The following is a 19,562-nucleotide window of genomic DNA, read 5'->3' as shown; positions in this document are numbered from 1 at the left end:
GCTGAGTACAAGAGCAAATATCTTGCACTAGGTTTATAGGGCAGTTTTCTGAGCAGCAGGGAGCAGGACAAGCAATCAAACAGCTTTTCCTAATACTTTGAGTTTTGTTGCTGTCTCCTGTTTTTCTCTTGGCACCTCTGACCACTAGTGAAGGTGTTTTTTGTGAAACCACTGCCATACTCCGGCTATGGTGCCTGAAGAAAATACTAGGCTCCAGCAAAGCAGCGCCTATGCTAAGGCATATGGTATCTTTGCTCTATTGATCCACCAAGTTGACTATTACTATATGCTTCTAGAGGAAAATCTGTTTTGGCTCTGTGCTGTCTGGGACAATGATCTCTTAGTCCATGGACAGGCTTCCTATGGGCTGCAGTAGTTTGTGTAATAACCATTGACTGCAGTGGTGTTTGTACATCAGCTTAGCAGGGATGGATCCCTGTGCTTTTGGAGAAATGGCAGTTGTAGAAAAGGTGCAATGTAACTTTAAGGAAAAAAGGAAGGTTCTAGATGTATAAAGACCTCCAGTCAAGCACTGCTTGCCCTGATCTGAATAGTCTCATTGATTTCAATGGATCCATGCTAACTTGCACCTTCTGAGAATTTGTCCAATTTTTATAAGCTTTACAGCATGGAATGGAACAAGTATATTTCACAGGTAGAGGGAATAAGTGTACACACACTCATCTTTTTGTGTGGGTGTTTGTTTTTTTTAAATACCTGTGAATATGTTACAGATGTCCAGCACATTCATCCAGAGGAAGGAAGTCTACTCTATTTTAGTGATCAGACTTTTAATGATAGAGTAAATGTAGGCAGTGATCCCCTGAAGCCTTCTGCAAGGGGCAGAGGCAGCAAGCTCAGTGTCTTGACAGAATTCCCCTTTGGGTGCTGCCAGTCTGCTTCCTGAAGTCCTTAAGCCTTGGCTATAAATAGCTGTACACAATTCTTTAAACATTTGTCCTGATTTCTTGAATAGTTTTTCCTGTGCTTTTCTAAATAGCACCAAAGTATGGCTGCGTTTGTGCCTGGATAAACATGATTAAGTCTTCTGTTCCTGAAGTCATTAGTGAGGCTGTTTTTAATCAGGCCTGGAGCAGATTTTGACCAATATATGAGTATTTGTTTAAAAAAAAAATAATTAAAAAAGCCAAAAATTCAGATTAAAGAAATTACTAAATATATAGTTTTACTTGTAAGGACCTATGCCAATGCAAAGCTATTGATTACAAATCCTGCAGAAATCTATTGATATAATCTACTAAAATTATTGCTTCAGAATAAAATAACAAGAATAGGGTAAAAGGGGACATTGTAAAAGATATGGAAATATATGAAAGCAATGGAAAAACATAACATGTATTTCAAGCCAAGTTTTATATCTTTCTACTAACTATATACTGCAACTCTCTAAATAATGCCAGAAGATTAGCTCTTTGGGGCAGAACTGCTTCAGGGAAATGTTTATTTCATGAGTAGCAGGACAATGAAACCTGGCTCCTGCAGGCAGGAGGACCTGCCTGTGCCACCCCAGTGGCTCTTGCCCGGGAGTCTGTACCACGGCACCAGCAGCTCGTACCACAGCCAGGCTGTCCTGTCCCAGAGCCCACAAATGCTGTGGGAATGATGGGGACTGGTCCCATGTTGCAGGTACTGAGAGCAGCACTGACAGGCTGTGTCAGCATCCCTGTGTCCCTCCAGGTCAGCAAGTGAGCTGCTTGGACTTCTCAAAATTGCTTTTTAAGTGTTTGAAATGTCTTATTTCAGAATCTATTTTTTTAGTGTTCTGTCTATTTTGGGCATCTTTCTCAATGTACTACACTTGCTTTATGCATTCACAGAATTATTAGGATTTTTGTTTGTTTTTCTGGGAGATAAAGTAAGTCTTTATTCATTTTTGAAGATTTACGAATGCCACCTCATCTGAGTTTTCATCTGTCATTTTCAAAGTTGGGTTTACTATATTTATCCAGAGCTTTCCTTCTCCTTTTGTCTTTGTTTAGGTTTTGTGTCTGCTCTCCAGGTTAGATACTCTGCTCCCAGAAGCACGCCTTTGGCAGGGAGAACGGAAGCAAAAACTTTTAGTCATTCTTAATCTTTATTTCCAGTGATGCCAAACTTCTTCCCAGTCCAGAAGGATTTGTTTATGGCCAATTTTTCAGCAACCAAAGTTTTTGTCTGGGGGCTGACCTCTCCCTTCACCCAGTGTTTCCAGGGATGAGCACAGCACGGACCGGCTGCTGGGTCAGGCTGTGCTCCCACTGCGCCCAGGGACTTCTCAAGCAGACAACAATAAACTCCTGGGAAGTTTCACATAGCCAAATTTTAACACATTCCATAAGTAGACGTGAGGCCCTTGCATTTCCTAATACAGTCAGTAAAAATCAGTTTCCATATAATTTGGGTTTTTTTTTGGAGGGGAGGGGTTTTCTGTATTCTTCCTTCAGAGAATCCTCATCAGCATCTTCCTGAACTGTAAACTCTGGAATTAAATCTGCTGGGAAATGCTACTACAGACCATTTCAAACCAGTAGGACTTACAGTAACAGACAGAATAGAAAATGGTCCCCAACAACTCACTCTGCTCTGCTGGGCTCTGTGAGTAGGCTCTGCCATTTTTGCAGCCATGCATCATATCTGTCTGCAGATTGCATGTGTGTGAGGATCTCCATGGTGACTTGGGCACTCGAGGCAGAAATATGAGCTGGTAAGTCAAGGTTACTATCCCTCCTCCTTTCCTCCCAGCGCAATGCGAGTGATTACATGTGTTAACATTTTGGTATGGATGGTGCTTGTCTGGAGCAAAGCACAATCAGTCTGTTTTAGTTCTCCAAATCCAGTTTAAACACCTCACGTGGATCAGCAGACCCCTGCGTGGAGGGGGGTGGGGGCGGGGAGCACAGGTTCATTTTCTGGGTCTGGGTGCAGGCATGACAACCCTTGTAGGGGAGGTTGATGCTATACAGATGGAATACAGTGAGAAATCCAAGGTAGCTTTTCCTGTTTTTCGGGAAATGTTGACTGGAGACCAGCAGTAGGGAAATGCAGGTAATTAGCTCCTCTGTCTTTACTGGATAACCCAAAGAAACAGAAACATAAATATTGAATTATAAAGATAGAATTTGTGTAGTCTCAGAACATATACATACATCATAAAGCAGAATTTTAGGTCTAACGTGTTCAGTTAGCCAGTGGGTACATTGAAGTTTTGCCTCTTTGTATTCACAGAACACTTTTTCCTCTTTCCATTGGTACAAACGACTTGAATAATATTTTTCTTGTTTGTTAGCATCATCTCCCCCTGTTGTCCATCGACATAAAATGCAGTGTTCTGGAACATAAGAAAGGCAATACATTTCCTCCAGTTCTTTGTAAGCTGATATGAAGTAGACAGACACCTTCTGAAGTTTTGTGCATGCTGTGCTCTTTTTTTCTTTGCTGCAACAAGAAAAGCCTTTTCTTTTAACCTGGCTTCCTTTGAAGAAGTAACTCAGGAAGCTTCATGGCCTCTCAAGGTAAGTGCATCTATAGTCTGTATTTTTAGACCATGTTTACAGAAAACTACAGTCTTGTACATTTCCAGCAATCAGCAGTCTGATGAAATGAGAGTTTCAGGCTAAAACCACATCAGCCAAAGCACAGTTGTTTTGGCTTCCTTTAATTTTTCAGCATTCAAGAGGCTCCTAAGGAGACTAAAATCTATACTAGAATGTTATTTGAATAAAATATGTTGTAAAATGTTAGCATCTGCATTCAGTCAGAAAATCTAGTGTTTGTATCTTTGTGCTTAAACCTGTCAGTACAGAATGCATGGGAAGGGCAGGTACTGAGCCAAGGGTACCGCTATTTTTGCACACTTCTTTCCTATTCTACTTTGAAAATACCAAATAATCAAATGCTTTTCACTTTCAAAACTGGCCAGAGTCCTGATAACCGCATAGGGAAAATAAATATCTGAAGAATAACTGAATTTAATCAGATTATTCCTATCTGGGTTCATCTTTGTCACATACTGTCTTTTAGCAGCAGCCGGTTGGGTACTCAGGGTTGTAGACAAGCATTGCAACATACTGATCTAACCAGTCTTCTAAATTCATTTTCTCCATGCTTTCAATTACTTAAACTAAGCAGAAGGACACTGATCTGTTTTTTCTTAACATGAAAGCAGCTCCACAGAGGTGACCCTGTTGTGACGTACAGAGGCAGATGTTGGCCCAGGGAGTTTCAGCAATGTCTATTTGTGTTTGCCAAATGTTTAACCCTCTTTGTTGCCCCCCAGATATTCAAGACATTTTGCATTTACAACACTAAAAGGTATTCAGCAGCAAGCAGGTTTTATGGCATTGTTGTACTCTTGTAATATATTTTTTTGTTGTTTTGCTTATCTTTAGCCATATAAAAGAGATCTGGTTTTGTATATTTTTAATGCATAGTAGTTAACAGAAGCAGCAAGAGAGTAATGTTGTGTAATATTTTTTTTATAATGAAGGAACTTAATAATATACTTCTTTTAGGAACAAGTAACTCTACAAATTATGTTTGTACAGAATGCTCACTGTATCATATGTTAACTTCTAAGTTTTCCCATACCATAAATGAAATGGGAAACATCCACAAAAATAGACAAAGTGTCAGAGTAGCTCAGATTGTCATCAATATTTAATGTATTTACTGTTTGATTTTTGTATAGCTTAAGATTTGACAGGTAGAACTGCAATTTGTTGTTATCTTTTCTCTTTATTATTCAAGACTAACGCTAACACTCGGCCACTTCATGGCATTTCATGTAACAACAAGAGTTACGGCAATAACAGAATTCTTGTGAGGTAAAATGATGCAGAAGAGCATATAAAATATTTATTACCCAGTTATACATTTTTAAAAGCCAGCTACAAATTCAAAGTGTTTACTTCGTCTTCCTGTGGTCTCAGACTTTGAAAGAAAGCAGTGGCTGCAATGACAAATTAAGATCAAAATATGATTAAACAATGAATCAGCCACTGTGGGTTCAAATAATGCTAAAGGATCTCATTTAAACCCACAACAGCAAAAGAAAGCTTCAGACTTAGAATAAAAATTCCTTCTGGACCTCAAACACCTTCGTGCCTAAGTATTGTCACACACGAGACAAAAATGATCAGTTTGGGGACTGCTTTACTGCCAAAGTGCAGGGGCTCAGGTTAATACAAGGATTTGCCCTTTATATGCGGCGAGCTTCAGCTTGCTCGCTGTTGCTCCAGCAGAGCCAGTGTTACTCAAGACTGTGGAATGATGCTCCTAGTAAAACCAGTAGGAGTTTGTTGAGAATCAAATGGCTAAGATGATCACTGTGCTGTGGGAGATGGTGCCTGTGCATATGAAGGGGTGTGGGCATACAGGTGCTTGTAATAGTAAATACTCTCTCTACCTTCACAGCACTAGCCGAGGCAACCATTGCTGTCCTAAAGAATCTGCTTGCAGTAGCAAACCAGAAACCACAGCTTAATGATATCTGATCTTTTCATTAAGATAATAATGAATAATGCACTGTAAGAGGCTGTGTAGACTTTGATATGAGAGTTGTAACACCCACCTTGGGGAATCTGAGATCCCTGGAAATGTTATTAATTAATTAAGAGAAAATATGCATGCCCTCAAGATGCTAGAAAGCATCTTGCTAGAAGTCAGCCTGCAGCAGCTCAGCGTACGTTAGCTACACGCAGGGCAGCTCACGGGGAGCAGGGCTGAGCAACCTGCGCCGAGGACCTTGTGGCCACCCTGTGTGTAAGCCCAGACCAGCTCCAGCCTTGTCACACAGACCGAGTGCTTGCAAGATGTCAGAGCAGATTAGGTGCCCTCCAAGACCACATGTCCTGGTGTAGCTTCATCTACAGTGATTCCACTTTGCACACTCAAAGTGAATCAGAGTGCTCGAAGTGTGGGACCAGCAGAAGATTTTTTTCGGATCCTCACTCTTGATCTGAACTAAAATGCTGGTAATAGTCACAGGCAGAATGTGACATTATTGTTCCAGTTTTGATCCAAGCAGCTAGCTGCTGTTTGGCCCTGTTAATTTCTGATTATTTTTTTTTTTTTCTTCTTTTCCTGCAGAATCTCAGGAACAAACGAACCAAATCTTTAAGGATTTTCTCCCTGGTTCTTCTGACCTGCCTGAACAGAACAAACCTGTTGAACCAACAGGTCTCTGGAAGAAAACATCACACACTCATAACTTGCCACCTGGTCTGGAGTGCCTGAACCAGGTTCTGAATCTTTCCAAATGTTAGAATTGTTTGGTTTTCCTCATAAACTACTTTGATGGGGGATGGCGTTGTTTGTTTTTTTTTCTTGAGGGAGGGGCAGATGGAGATGGAGAGGCTTTTTCATTGTTTGATATTACTATGAAATAAGGAGTATAGGAATGAGAAGCCCTTCCTTCATTGCTGCCATTCATTTTTATGGAAATCCATTTGTTATGCATGTAGCTCTCCTTGCACCAAAATCATGGCTTTCTTCCCTCTAGGACTTATTCTAGGTCATAGCATTACCGCTGTCATTGTTCTCCCAGTTTCCTTCCAAGTCCTTAAGAGCTCACCCCCAGGGAAATGGCTATCTAACTCTGGCTAGCCTCAAAAAGACTAAACCAGGCAGTTTGTTGAAAGAATTGTCACCTCCTTATAACCTGTCCTTTGAGGAACATGAATGTCTTCTGAGCAAACTCCTTCTGCCAAGGGCAGTGCTCTCCAGGTTAGAGGCAAGGTTCTGGGGAGGCAAGCTCCCAAGGAGACAACTTTGTGAGCATAAGCCTGGGTGCTACAAACCTGCACCCACTCTGTGCTGGGTGACGGGGCAGGAAAGCGGTAGTTCCCTGAGAGATGCCTGGAAATGGAAGGGGACAAGCAGGTCACAGGCAGGGAAGGGAATGCTAAAGTCTTCTCCATTCTACCACCAAACGTGCAGCTGTCCATCTTGCTCTGTGAAACCTCTCAGCTCCTGGAGCTCAGACCAGTGATGGTCTGCAGCTCTGCTCCAGAAGTTTCATCTCTTTCTGCATTTTTTAACTGGGAGGGTCACTCCCTGCTACCTCTTTGACACTGCCTTCAGTTTGCATTTCACATGTGGCTGGATTCTGCCACTCTTATATATGCTAAGTAACGCGTTGTACACCCTCCCTGATATGGGCAGGGACGGAATCAGCCCCTCAAGCGTAGTCAGGTCGTGATTCTGATACACATGCTTCTGCTGTGTTTGTATTTTGGTGGTGCTGGGAAATGTTTATGTCACTCGAGGTCTGTATTTTAGATATACATTTCTGGTGGTTTCATACAGAAGCACAAATTGGATCTATTTTATATTTGGAGCTAGGTTATCTTAGATAGCTAATGAAACTGGGAGGCCTTTCAGAAACAATCTTTCATGTGGAGTGATGATTTTCATTTCATTGTGCCCATGCACAAAATGATATGTATTGTCAATTACCTGAGCATTTGCTCACAGACTGTGGGAGCTACATTTTTTAGTCTAAAAGTGATTGTGGTAGTAAATACTTGGCGGGTTACATATTCTGTCTCCTGTATGAACATGAGTTATACCTCAGATTTAGACATACAATGTGGGCAAGCAAATTCTATTACTCCATTTCACAGAAGCTTTACATCTAACACAAAGACAATAGAGCAAGTCACTGTCAGAACTATAACTAGAACTCAAGGCCTCACTCGTGCTTGTTCTTGGCCGGATAACCATGTGTCTCTGCTGCAGCCCTCCCTAATTATTCCCAATTTTCTCTGCAGTCTGAAAAGTGGAAAGCATGTGGGCAATGCTGATTATTGGCACATACCCACAGCTAGAGTTTCTGTGCATTGCAGAACATTTTGGTGTGTGATGCTGAAGTCACACTGGCTGTGTGACTAAAGAAACAAGCTCATACAGGATAGATTGGAGCATAAGGGAGATCTGACCAGCAGAGAGAGGGCTCTCTGCAGAATGAATGTGGGATTCACAGCTGCCACGGTGATCCCTTGGGATTTAACCTGGTGGACTAAAAGGTTTTCACGTAATGAAATTCTCAAATGAATGAAGATGTTTCTAGCAGAACTGGGAATTTTTTATGTCATTGGGAAGACTAGAATACCATGTATCCTTCTGGTTGTGTGTCTATTGGGGAAAGGTGGGTCCAGATTGAAATAGGCACAGACAGGTGCTACTGGAAGGACATGGGGAATAGGCAACCTGCTTTAGAACAAGATTGCAATTGTTTCATCTTTAGACTTAAAAACATTATCAGAGAGGGAACCATAACAGAGTACCTAGAAGAGTAAACCTGTGGGAGAGAGACACATTTAATTTATAGAATTATACTACTGAAAGAATGATTATATAGAAAGTGGTTGTGAATAAATACAGGATAAGAAACAGAAATGAGATTATGGGATTATCTCCAGCCAGAAGTGGGGAAGATAGCTGGATAGATTTGAGAAAGCTGAATATATTTCTTAATAAGACCATGATATGTTTGACTCTGAAGGATCCAGATTTAGTGAATCTCAGAGAGATCCCCACAATGTTATTCTAAACAGCAACTCAAGGACACAGCATATAGTGTTGGATGAGAGGAAAAGAAAATATCTGTTCTGTATGTTAAGGCCAGACAGCAATATTTCACTCTGCAAATACACACCTGGAGTCAGTCAGGCTGAGGAGCGACTTGCTCGGCTGTTGAACGTGCACCAGAGAAGGGCAATAAACTCCTTCTGCCTTAGCAAACAGATACCATGCTGTCTATAACTGTCACAGAAGTGACATATTTGTAATTTCCTACAAAAATGTTACCCAAACCTCATTATCTTCCAGATCGCAGCCATAGTTCAAGGAATTGTCCGGCATCCATCACAAAAATGGAGGGAATCTTTTCCCATATAGCAGGAATAGACAGATGAGACCTTGGAGGAGAGTTTTCCAAGTAGCTCAACAGCATGTTGTGCCACCATTCAGGCTTAACTAATTTTGTAAAAAGCTTCTTAGTTTAGACTTCATTAGACTGAGATGTAAATTTAACGCCCACAGAACTGAATACTGAGAATTAGCTGTACATAAGGAATTTTAACATATCTGATCTCGAGAGGACTCAGACCCTTGTAAACCAAACGACTTTAGATGTTTTCAAATGCAAGTGCAGAGTTCCCTTAATCCACAACTGTCCCAATAAAAGATGCATCAGAATAGCTGCCTTGCAGAAACCAGCGAAGGTAAAACAAGCCTAACAAGTGGTACTGCCACGTTGTCTCAAAATTGTTTATACATTGTTCACGATAAATCAATACACAGACCAAAATCACTGAAAGCTTTTAACAGTTCAGGCTCATTAATTTTCTTTTCCCTGTGAAAGTCTATGTGAGGCAAAGAAATCCATATTAAAATCAATATTAAAATATTAAAATAGCCCTAACATCTTTAACTTGTTTATTTTTCCATCAGCAGAGCACTTCCCATGAGCTCCAAGAGTTCACATCTCTCACAAAATCTAAACAACAAACAGCAAAGATTCTGGGGAGAAAATTTTCAAGTCCAAATATTTTTTATTATTTCAATTACTGGCATGCACATTTCAGAGATTAATGAAAGGGATAAAGAAGTCTCTCTTTTACCAGCTTTTCTTTGCAGCCTGAACTAGCTGCAGGAGATGATTAGAACTGACAGATGGCTGCAACAGTTTGAATACGTCCCAGGTGAGATTTATCAGTTGTAAAATATACAGACACTGGAGAGCTGTGACATGCTGGTCTCAGAAGGTTGCTGTGTTCTTTCTGTCCAAGCATTTGCCCATCAGGAATTTAAGGAAAAGAGATTAGCAAAGCCTAAACTTTCACAGAAAACAGGCATAAAAAGTCACATTAAACTTGAAAGGTAGACTGAAATTAAGTCTTGCTGGTTTTATAATACTAATGACTCTTGTCTAAAAAAGAATAATGTCGGAGGGACGATAAGGATAGCAAAGCTGGATGTCATGGCAAACTGTTTTTTATCCTGCATGCGTAACTAGCTGACAGGGGAAGACAGTTTCAGCCAGTCAAGGGTTACTCTGAGGAATTGTTGTTTTGCTCATTCTGGCACCCTGGCATGACTGTTTGCCAGATTCAGGGTGCAGAACTCCTGGTGCCTGAGGTCAGTGTTAAAGCTTCTGTGTGCCATTGTTGGCATCACCCGATTGCCTTGCTGGGCTGCTCCGGTGGGGTCCTTTGGGATGTGGCTACAGCATGCTTAGAGCTCGAGCCCAGACTCATTCACTCCTGCACTGCCATGGTGCCCAGCACTAACCTTAGTTTTGGGGTAAGGGGTTTCCCCTCTGGCAGGACCAAGAGGGAGGAACAGGTGTGAGAAATGGGTCCTGCTTCTCACATCCTTCCATTGCTGTTGTCTTCCTTATTCTCCCAGTGAAGATTATTTTTCTTTAAATGGGTGGGTGAATTGCATGGCCACCGCACTCAATGTCACACCCTTCAGTCACCACTTCAGAGAGATGTCTAAAGTGTAACTTGAGATAGCCCTCAGGCACCCAGCTTGTGCACCTCTGGAAGGAAAGAAATCATGATAACAGGGAGATGAGCAATGAAAATAGGCCATCACTGGCAGCCCCAGACCTTTCCAACACACACTATCTTGTTTATTTTTTTTTTTTAAACAGCTGGACCAGATAATTATTCATCAGCAAGTGGAGCTTCTTGAAGGTATGGTGCAATCCTTGTCGCTCTTTAACAGTGCTGGTACCCAGATAACTCCAAAAGGCTTCTGAGTTTTGCCTCCACCTTGTTGAAATCATTGTGAAGCCTCCCACAGACCTTGTGTCAGGCCTGTAATGTGGTGTTACTGTGGTGAAAGCTCACTTTCTTTTATGGCTGTTCTGCAGCAAACCAATGAGCAGAGAAAAATTACAGTGAGTAATCTCTACACCAGTCCTAAATTCTCTCCCTCAGGTCCCTCTCAAAGTTACTAAGGTTTAACCACATTTCCAATCCATGGAAAAACTTATTGTCTTTAACAATCATTAACATGGTACGAGAAACAAAGGAAATAAAGGAAGGAAGGTCAGAAGACACTAAATGAAGCATAACAGTTTCTATTTACATAGTTCCTCAGAATTTCAAAGTACTGAACAAGTATTAAGTTCTGCAGGTAAAAAATCTTTTAGTGTATGTTAACGTATTTCTCCCATTCAAAACGTTTTCGTCCTGATTCTTATACTTTGGTGTGCATCAAATCAAAGTCTTTGAACTAAATGTTTCTTCAAAATACAGACCTGATATTATTATTTCCTTATAATTATATATTTTCTTTGTGTCATTATTTCAAAGCAATTTTTTTAAACAGTCTCTGTTCCACAGATTTTTAGAATATATAATGTATATATACACTAACATTGTACTAAGGTAATGTTCTACTTGTTTTGCTTTATTAGCCATACTTGGTACAGAGACCTCCAGCAAATACGAGATAAAAAACCATTTGGGACAAAGAGTTTACTTTGCAGTAGAAGAAAATGATTGCTTTGATCGTAACTTGTGTTCGCCTATAAGGTCTTTCACTATAAGGATCGCTGATAACATGGGCCGAGAAGTGATTACAGTGAACAGACCCTTGAGATGCAACAGCTGCTGGTTCCCCTGCTTCCTGCAAGAGGTGAGTGAATCCTAATTGCCTTTTGTCTGAGCATCTCGCTGTATGTGCACAGCATTAATGAAGCCTCACGCAACCTCTGCGAGGGTGGCAGGAAGGAATTCACACCCACCTCTCAGCCTAGGGGACTGCCTTGGAGGCCTTCGTTTAGAAGTAACTATTAAAAAACGAGGCCCTTTTATGAGTTACTTCCCAGCATGCCTCCTCCCTTTCATGGGACCTTACTTTCCTGACATCCCAAATAAAGCTTTTGTGTCTGACGATACAGACGTTTCTCCAGTCAGGTCACACCCCAAAAGGCTGCTTGCCCTGACACAAACATCTGTCAGTGCTACAGATGGAAGTCACCCACTGCACTCCCAGGGTGTGAAGGAGGCAAAATCCCTGGAGGCTGTTAGTGTCTGTGGGTATGACTGGGAAGCAGCTCCCTGAGGAGGCCGATACTTCGCTCCACGGCTCTGCCTCTTCAAGGCCATATATCTCTGGGAAACTGCAGAACTTGGAAACAAGCTGCTTTGAGTAAAAAATGGAGATCCTACAGAGTATCAGATCTATTCTTATTTTTGACTCTCCCTTATTCAGACATCTTTCTTGTTTTACAAAAATATTCTATAGGTTAACTCATCTACATACTTTCCCGGTCCTGCCTCAGGATTTAAAAAAAAACATGGGTCCTCTGGTAGCACAGCTATTGTATAAAAAACTTGTAGGATACTCACTGATTACAGTAACAAAAACTTTCCACAGCGTATGGCTTTTAGCAAATCTTACATTATACGTTAGCTTCTGGTGTAGCTTTTGAGCTTCATATTGTCCACTATATCTAAAAACACCATTAGACAGCCTTGTAATATCCAGTTCACAATTTGGTAAAATTATCTATAATTATAACCAACAAATAAACATTTTGTCATTATATAAACAATACACTTTTATGGACAAATACACCAATATAAAATTAGTTTATAAGATTTTTTTTTTTGTTTTCTTTTGTTTGCTAGTTAGAAGTCCAGTCCCCACCAGGTACAACAGCTGGGTACGTTGTACAGAACTGGGACCCTTTTCTGCCGAAGTTTACTATACAGAATGAAAGTAAAGAAGATGTACTAAAAATAATTGGCCCATATGCAACTTGTGGCTGTTTTGAAGATGTTGACTTTGAGGTATGTTTCTTATGAGTGTTCAGAATTTTAAAGTTTTACTGCTTTGAATAAACATCGCACTCAAAAATCCTGCTATTCTACCCTTAAAAATATTATGTACATTGCTATAATTATGGAACAGAAGTACAACAATCGTAGAATCATAGAACCATTATGGTCAGAAGAGACCTCAAAGATCGTCAAGTCCAACCATATACTTGATGCCACCACACCTGCTAAACCCACTAAACCATGTCTCAAAACGCCACATCTAAACATTTTTTGAACATCTCCAGGGATGGTGAGTCCACCTACAGATGTTTTCTGGACAGGAGTGACAATTCCTTCAAGGAAATAAATATGTTGCCGGGTGAAGTCCTGGTTCTCTGCAGTCCATGAGTACTCAGTCATTGATTTTGATAGGCTCAGGCTTTCATCCCACATGCATTTGCTGTTACCTGACACATAGTCCCTTGAAGCCTGTGGCATTGAATCTGCTGCCTTCATTACTCTCAGACTGAGAAACATGGGCAAGATTACTGTCAGATATGTTTACGTCCACTTGACAATATTCATCAGGAGAAAAACAATTCTGAGGAGCCATTGAGATATTTAAGGGATGAGAAGGAGAATGGGAGATACTCAAAGAAACCCTGGACAGAGTTTTCTGATATGAACAAAGTGCTTTGCCATAGTTAAGGAATCATAAAAGGCCTTCTGTGTCGACCAACTTGTTAACCAAATCTGAAGATTTCAGTGGGTACTGTCTGAAATTTCAGTATAGTGTGAGAAACATGCAGATGGCTACATAATTGAGAACTTATTTATCAGTTGTAGGGGACAGTGGTCCACAGCAATGGCACCGCTGTGATTTGGAGCATATCAGAAACACAAGAATTAAAAAAAAACATTGTGAAAGAAGAGTAAAAAGGGTATAAAATTTCACAATTGCTTTCCTCCACTTTTCTGTCAGCTGTAAAGACGCTGATGTTTCTCAACTCAAGACCCTTTCTTGTGTGCCGCTCCTAAAGGCAAATCTGACACTAATAGAGCATCTCAGTGATAAGAATAAAAGAACTACTTGACAACTATAGTATACTCTGTGTCAGGGCACAGTCATTAATTCTGTGGAGATATAATCAGTGTGTACTTGATTTATTTACATTTAGGTGTATTCCTATTTTTTTATTTGTGCAGGTAAAAGCTCTCAATGAGATGTCAACGATTGGCAAAATTTCCAAGTACTGGTCCGGATTTGTAAACAATGTCTTTACCAACACCGCCAACTTCGGGATCCATGTCCCTGTAGACCTTGACGTGAGAATCAAGGCAGTAATGATTGGTGCTTGTTTCCTCATTGTAAGTATACAAAACCAAGAGGTAGACCTATAGAGATGGGTAGACTGGGACCAAAGGGGCCTTTGTTGTTAGCTGTGATCCTACAAAGGCATAAGTGCAGTGGAACGCCAAACCTGCTACCTAGAAGATAAGTTAACTGAAAACCTTTTAATTTTTATGGCTGCTTTTGATTTTTTCTTATTTGCTGAGCATCCTTTAAATTTTTGTTTATTAAACTGTTTATATAGTATTCCACATGTAATTCAGTATCTTGCATGGCAGGATCAAATATCAACATACATGTCAAATCTATCAAACTCCCCCAAACCCCTTATCTGTTGTGTTTGAATGGGCATATGAATCAGAACAAAAGTTATGCTACTTCTAATGGTAATTTCAAACTGTGATTGCCACTTCAATAGTTCTGTCGAGTGTTGCATGTAAGACCTACAGGTCATATGAAATTTCCCACAAAAATTCCCTTGTGAAGATAATTGTAAGGTAAGAATTATATGAAAAGGAGGATACTCACCGCTAGGGTTAAGGGTGAAGTTAAGATGTGTGTTTTCTAGAATTGCAGATTGATATTTGCGGTGTACCTCTTTTGCCAACACTAATGTGTTAATATTAACATGTAATGTTTTCAATCATCTGTGATACTTGCACCAGAGAATATAATAACAAAACAACAAAACTATTTAAATTATTGACTGGAAAGTGTTTGCTTTAAAATAGCAAGAACAATTCTGAAATTTTGCTTTTATTAGAACAGAAATGTAAGTCTCACGATGCTTGAGATTTTTGGATTGTGTCCTCCAAAACTCCTGTTGCTCAGTGGCAGACTAACAGAAAATGACTGACTAATCTAATTAATTTATGTAACAAAAGCCTACAAGTAGGACTTCTGATAGTAATTGTTGCATTTTTGTACCTTCCATATAATTCACAGTTTGTTTATTTGTAGGACTTAATGTTCTTTGAAAATTCTTTGGATAGATTATAACAAGATGACAGAAACAATGAAATATGCAGAATGTGTTTCAGTAAGTAAAAATGAAGATAAATTGATTTTCTTGCTTTGAAGACTTACGCGTTAGATACTTTCTAATTCTTTTTCATTTTCTTCCAGAAATCCCTTGAGCTTTGGACATGATTTTGAACTGCACAAATCCTTGTTCCTTAAAGGAAAAGACAGGGAACTAATGATGATGTTTATTAAAATATGTCTCATGTAAATAATAATTTCCCACTTACATTTTATGTGCATTGTATCTTAACACATAGTTTTCAAACAGAGCACTATTGCTTTGGAACAGTGCTATTCTCTTCTTTCTCTTTTGATGTTTCTGCATGGGAAATCATGAAAGATTAGACGAAGGCTTGCAGAGTCACTGATGAAAGTCTATGTTTAGCGAAGCTTTTGATGTTTTGCAAGTGCTGGTACTAACCACGTGAGGGTGTGTTCTGGGGGGTTTGCTTTTTCATAATTTTAGAAGTAATTTTCTGATTTTGTTATTTAATTAATAGCAACAAACTGAGATTGAAAGTAACAAATACAAAGACATCACCCGATGGGAAGTTCAAGATATCTGTTTCAGTGAGTTGAAAGAAGGGAAGTTATGTTTGTTAGTAAATTAATTTTATAGCTAAGATCTGTTTAATGAGTGGCAGCCAGAAATGAGGCTTCCAGCACCAGACTTGGGAACGTAAGCTCTATTCAGAAGATCTGGTCTTCCACTATTTCTATTGAAGGCAGGCCATAAGGTTTGAGAAATAGTCTTCTATGTGCTAGAGGCACACAAATCACCTCACTTTGAATGATCTAGTGTTAAGGACTCTTGCTCCCATCCACTCAAGACTTTCCTTAAAAGGTTTGTTCCTCTTTCTAATATCTGGTGGTTGATAACTTTTCATTCAGACTTGCCTGAGGCCACCCTAGAAGAGAATTATTCTTTTACTTTGGCAAGTTCAGGTATTTTCTATGCTAAGATTGTGCAATAGGAGCTTTTTCTATTTCAGATAGCAGTTTTACACAGCTGTTCATTCCTTCAGTCACACCTCCTCATACTGTTCCCAAACATTCCCACCTATGCACTTTTACTAATACAAGCTTCCTTTGTAGGAACATCCATGATACATATGCAAGACATAACCAGAAATTTTTTTGTTCCAAAATACTTGCTGTGTGTATACCTCCCTTAAAAACTCCAATGGGTCCTTCAAGAAGCAAACCAGTACCATACAATATTGGTGCTGAAAACAAATGGTATCATAGTCACTGGTCAAGTTTCTAAGGGGAACACTTTACAAATCGCGGGGAATGCTGGATTTTTTTTTAGTGTGAACTGGTAATTCAATTCTCGCAAACAACCAACACATCAACGGAAAGGAGAGGAGATAATGAATAATTCATAAAAATGAAAATGAGCTAAATTTATCAGATGATTAATTCTCAACAAATATTTAGACTAATTTTAAATTAATCTTCATGGATATGAATTCAAACACAGTGAAGTCAGGAAGTTGCAACTAATGTTCCCATAGTGAAATTAACTCAGGAATGCTTGTAGTTTTAAACAGTATACTTTAGATTATATATCACACTTAGGTATTTATACAGATTTACATATGTCTTGAAAATAATTGTGGATAACAAGCTCTGACAATCATCATTATCTGTTAACCATTTCATTACTGGCTCTCACCATGATTCTTGGCAGCGCAATCAGGCTGCAATCTGCAGAGGTTATGAACTCCCAGGGAACCATTGCTGTCACCTTTCCCAGGAGGAAGGACTCTGTGAGCTTCGTGGGCAAGAAGCTCCCTCGTGTGGAAATTTATAGTTTTGCAGAAGAATACAGATAACTGACGCCAATTTGCCATTCTCACTAGTTTCACACTGGTGTCATTCTATTAAATTCAGTCCTTTCACTCCTGACTTACTCTAATGCAGATTGAGAAAAAGAGCCAGATTTTTATATTATTTTTTCTCTTTAAATCCCTTTGCCACCTTAGACAGAAGTGACTATTATTGTAGCCAACTGTCTTGGGTCTCATGCAAAACCACGCTCTTGCACTGCTGTTGAGTTGTGCGTGCCTGAACGCCCGGCTGAACGCTGTGCCCGGTGAGATCAGCAGGCTCCCCTGCTATCTGCCACTCTTCATCTGCAATTGCCAGCCTTCTTACGACCCTTAACAAGCCAAAGATGTCTTTGAAGCAAATGTGTCCAACCATCAATGAAGTCAATACAAAACAGGGTCTTATTTACCTGCAGGGCTGAATTTGGCTGTGAGTGTCCGCATATATATCTTGCAGGTAAGCAGTACATGCATATACTTTTTATGTATTGCAACCAGATGATAGTACTGTGTTTCTTGCACTTAGTGACTTTGCTGTTTTTTGTGTTAGTACAACTTTTTTTTTTTTTTTTAAGCATCATGCTTGCATCCATGTATGAGTATGTTTGAATGCCTCTGTTTACACTCAGAGGCAGTGTCTGGCACGTACAGGAACAGGTTCAGTCCCTGGATAAAACAAAAGCACTGGGGCTGCGATAGCTCTTGCTGGCTAGAACTTCCTCAGTAGCCTGCTTGACCTTGGTTCCACCCTTCAACATCCTGGTAGAAATTCAGTGCCAATGCCAGCACTTTTTCAACTGGAAGCTCCTTCATCTAAACCAGAGCTGCCATATGAGGGCAGGTATTCATCCTCAGCAAAGATGAGGGAGTTCTGCATGATATTACTAAAGAAAAGCTAATGTGTACCAAGATTTTAAAATCCTCTAGCTCTAACTGGTAACCCTTTCTTATTAATAGCAATGTATTTCACATTATGGGAGCTATGTATGTTCTTTACAAATCTCACATTTGGTGATTCCCCCATGGGCTAGGAGTGGCTCTCCAAATGAGAATTCGGTATTTCCCAAAGGGGGACAGGTATTCTCTAAAGCAGATTCATGTTCTGAACATCTTCTAGAAAGAAACATGATTGTTCTAATGAAACAGAAATTTTACTTAATCCAGCCAAGCAAACAGTTTTACTCTTGATCCCTAGACAAACTGTAAATCTGAGAAGTACATAATTCTTGTGTTCAGTAGATGGCAGCAACAGTTCATTATTACAATATTTAGCTTTCCACAGATCACAGGCTGTACCCAGGACACTGACTAAAGATCATCACACCTTTAACTTCTAATTGATTTCTGCCCTTAACTGGAGGATTTTATTTTCTTTGTCTGATATTAAACCTTTGTCACATGCTGCTGGGTTACCTTTATTGCCTGCAACTTACACCTGAATTACTGGTGACTGGTATTTTATGAGATCTAGTAGATACATGGGCAGAATCCAGTCTACCACAAAGTGAGCTCTTCTAGTCTCTGTTTTTTGCACCTGGAGCATCTCTCCAGCTTCCACAGGTGGACAGAGATGAAGCTCCAGTCCCCAGTCCCAGGATGTTCCTCATCTTCTGCAGAAACAGAAAGTGCTGGGTCTAAAGAAGATTGCTTTGCGGTGGTGTCCATAGAAATATGCAATGTTTCTATGGGTAAAATAACTTTGCCTCCATATCATGTCACAGAATCACTGAATTGTCAGGTTCGGAAGGGAGCTCTGGAGATCACCTAGTCCAACCCCCCTGCCAAAGCAGGTTCACCTACAGCAATTTGCCCAGGAACATGTCCAAGTGGGTTTGGAATATCTCCAGAGAAGGAGACTCCACAGCCTCTCTGGGCAGCCTGTTCCAGTGCTCTGCCATCCTCAAAGTACAGAAGTTCTTCCTGATATTCAGATGGAACTTCTTGTGTTTCAGTTTGCGTCCATTGCCCCTTAACCTGTTGCTGCGCACCACTGAAGAGTCTGGCCCCATCCTCTTGACACCCACCCTTAAAGTATTTATAAATATTGATGAGATCCTCTCTCAGTCTTCTCTTCTCCGGGCTGAACAGACTCAGTTCCCTCAGCCTTTCCTGATAAGGGAGATGCTCCAGTCCCTTCATCCTCGTTGCTGTCCTCTGGACTCTCTCCAGTAGTTCCTTGTCTGTCTTGAACTGGGGAGTCCAGAACTGGACACATTACTCCAGATGTGGCCTCACCAGTGCAGAGCAGAGGGGGAGGAGAACCTCCCTCAACCTGCTGTCCACACTCTTCCTAATGCATCCCAAGGTACCATTTGCCTTCTTGGCCACGCTGGCTCATGGTCAACTTATTGGCCACCAGGACCCCCAGGTCCTTCTCTACTGAGCTGTTCTCCAGCAGGTCAACCTCCAGCCTGTACTGGTGTGTGGGGTTATTCCTCCTGAGGTGCAGGACTTCCCGTTGCTGACCTTCACCAGTTTCCTCTCCCCCTAACTCTCCAGCCTGTCCAGGTCTTGCTGAGTGGCAGCGCAGCCTCCTGGTGTACCTCCAGTTCTGTATCATCAGCAAACTTGCTG

The 19,562-nt window shown here is 40.5% G+C and overlaps 1 protein-coding gene across 1 annotated transcript; it reads left to right on the top strand.

Moving 5' to 3' along the window:
- Positions 1–187: 187 nt before the first annotated feature.
- Positions 188–15,132, top strand: PLSCR5 (phospholipid scramblase family, member 5). The gene is made up of 7 exons (XM_009709039.1): positions 188–245; positions 6,088–6,239; positions 10,661–10,703; positions 11,432–11,652; positions 12,651–12,812; positions 13,989–14,150; positions 15,094–15,132. Exons 1-7 carry the CDS (start codon positions 188–190, stop codon positions 15,130–15,132), a joined length of 837 nt encoding a protein of 278 aa, XP_009707341.1.
- The last annotated feature ends 4,430 nt before the right edge of the window (positions 15,133–19,562 follow it).

This window comes from Cariama cristata, unplaced genomic scaffold (assembly GCF_000690535.1).
Source record: "Cariama cristata isolate BGI_N322 unplaced genomic scaffold, ASM69053v1 scaffold18841, whole genome shotgun sequence".
Classification (NCBI taxonomy): domain Eukaryota; kingdom Metazoa; phylum Chordata; class Aves; order Cariamiformes; family Cariamidae; genus Cariama; species Cariama cristata.
The sequence above is the reverse complement of the archived record's forward strand: the minus strand, read 5'-3'. Positions and strand labels throughout refer to the sequence as shown.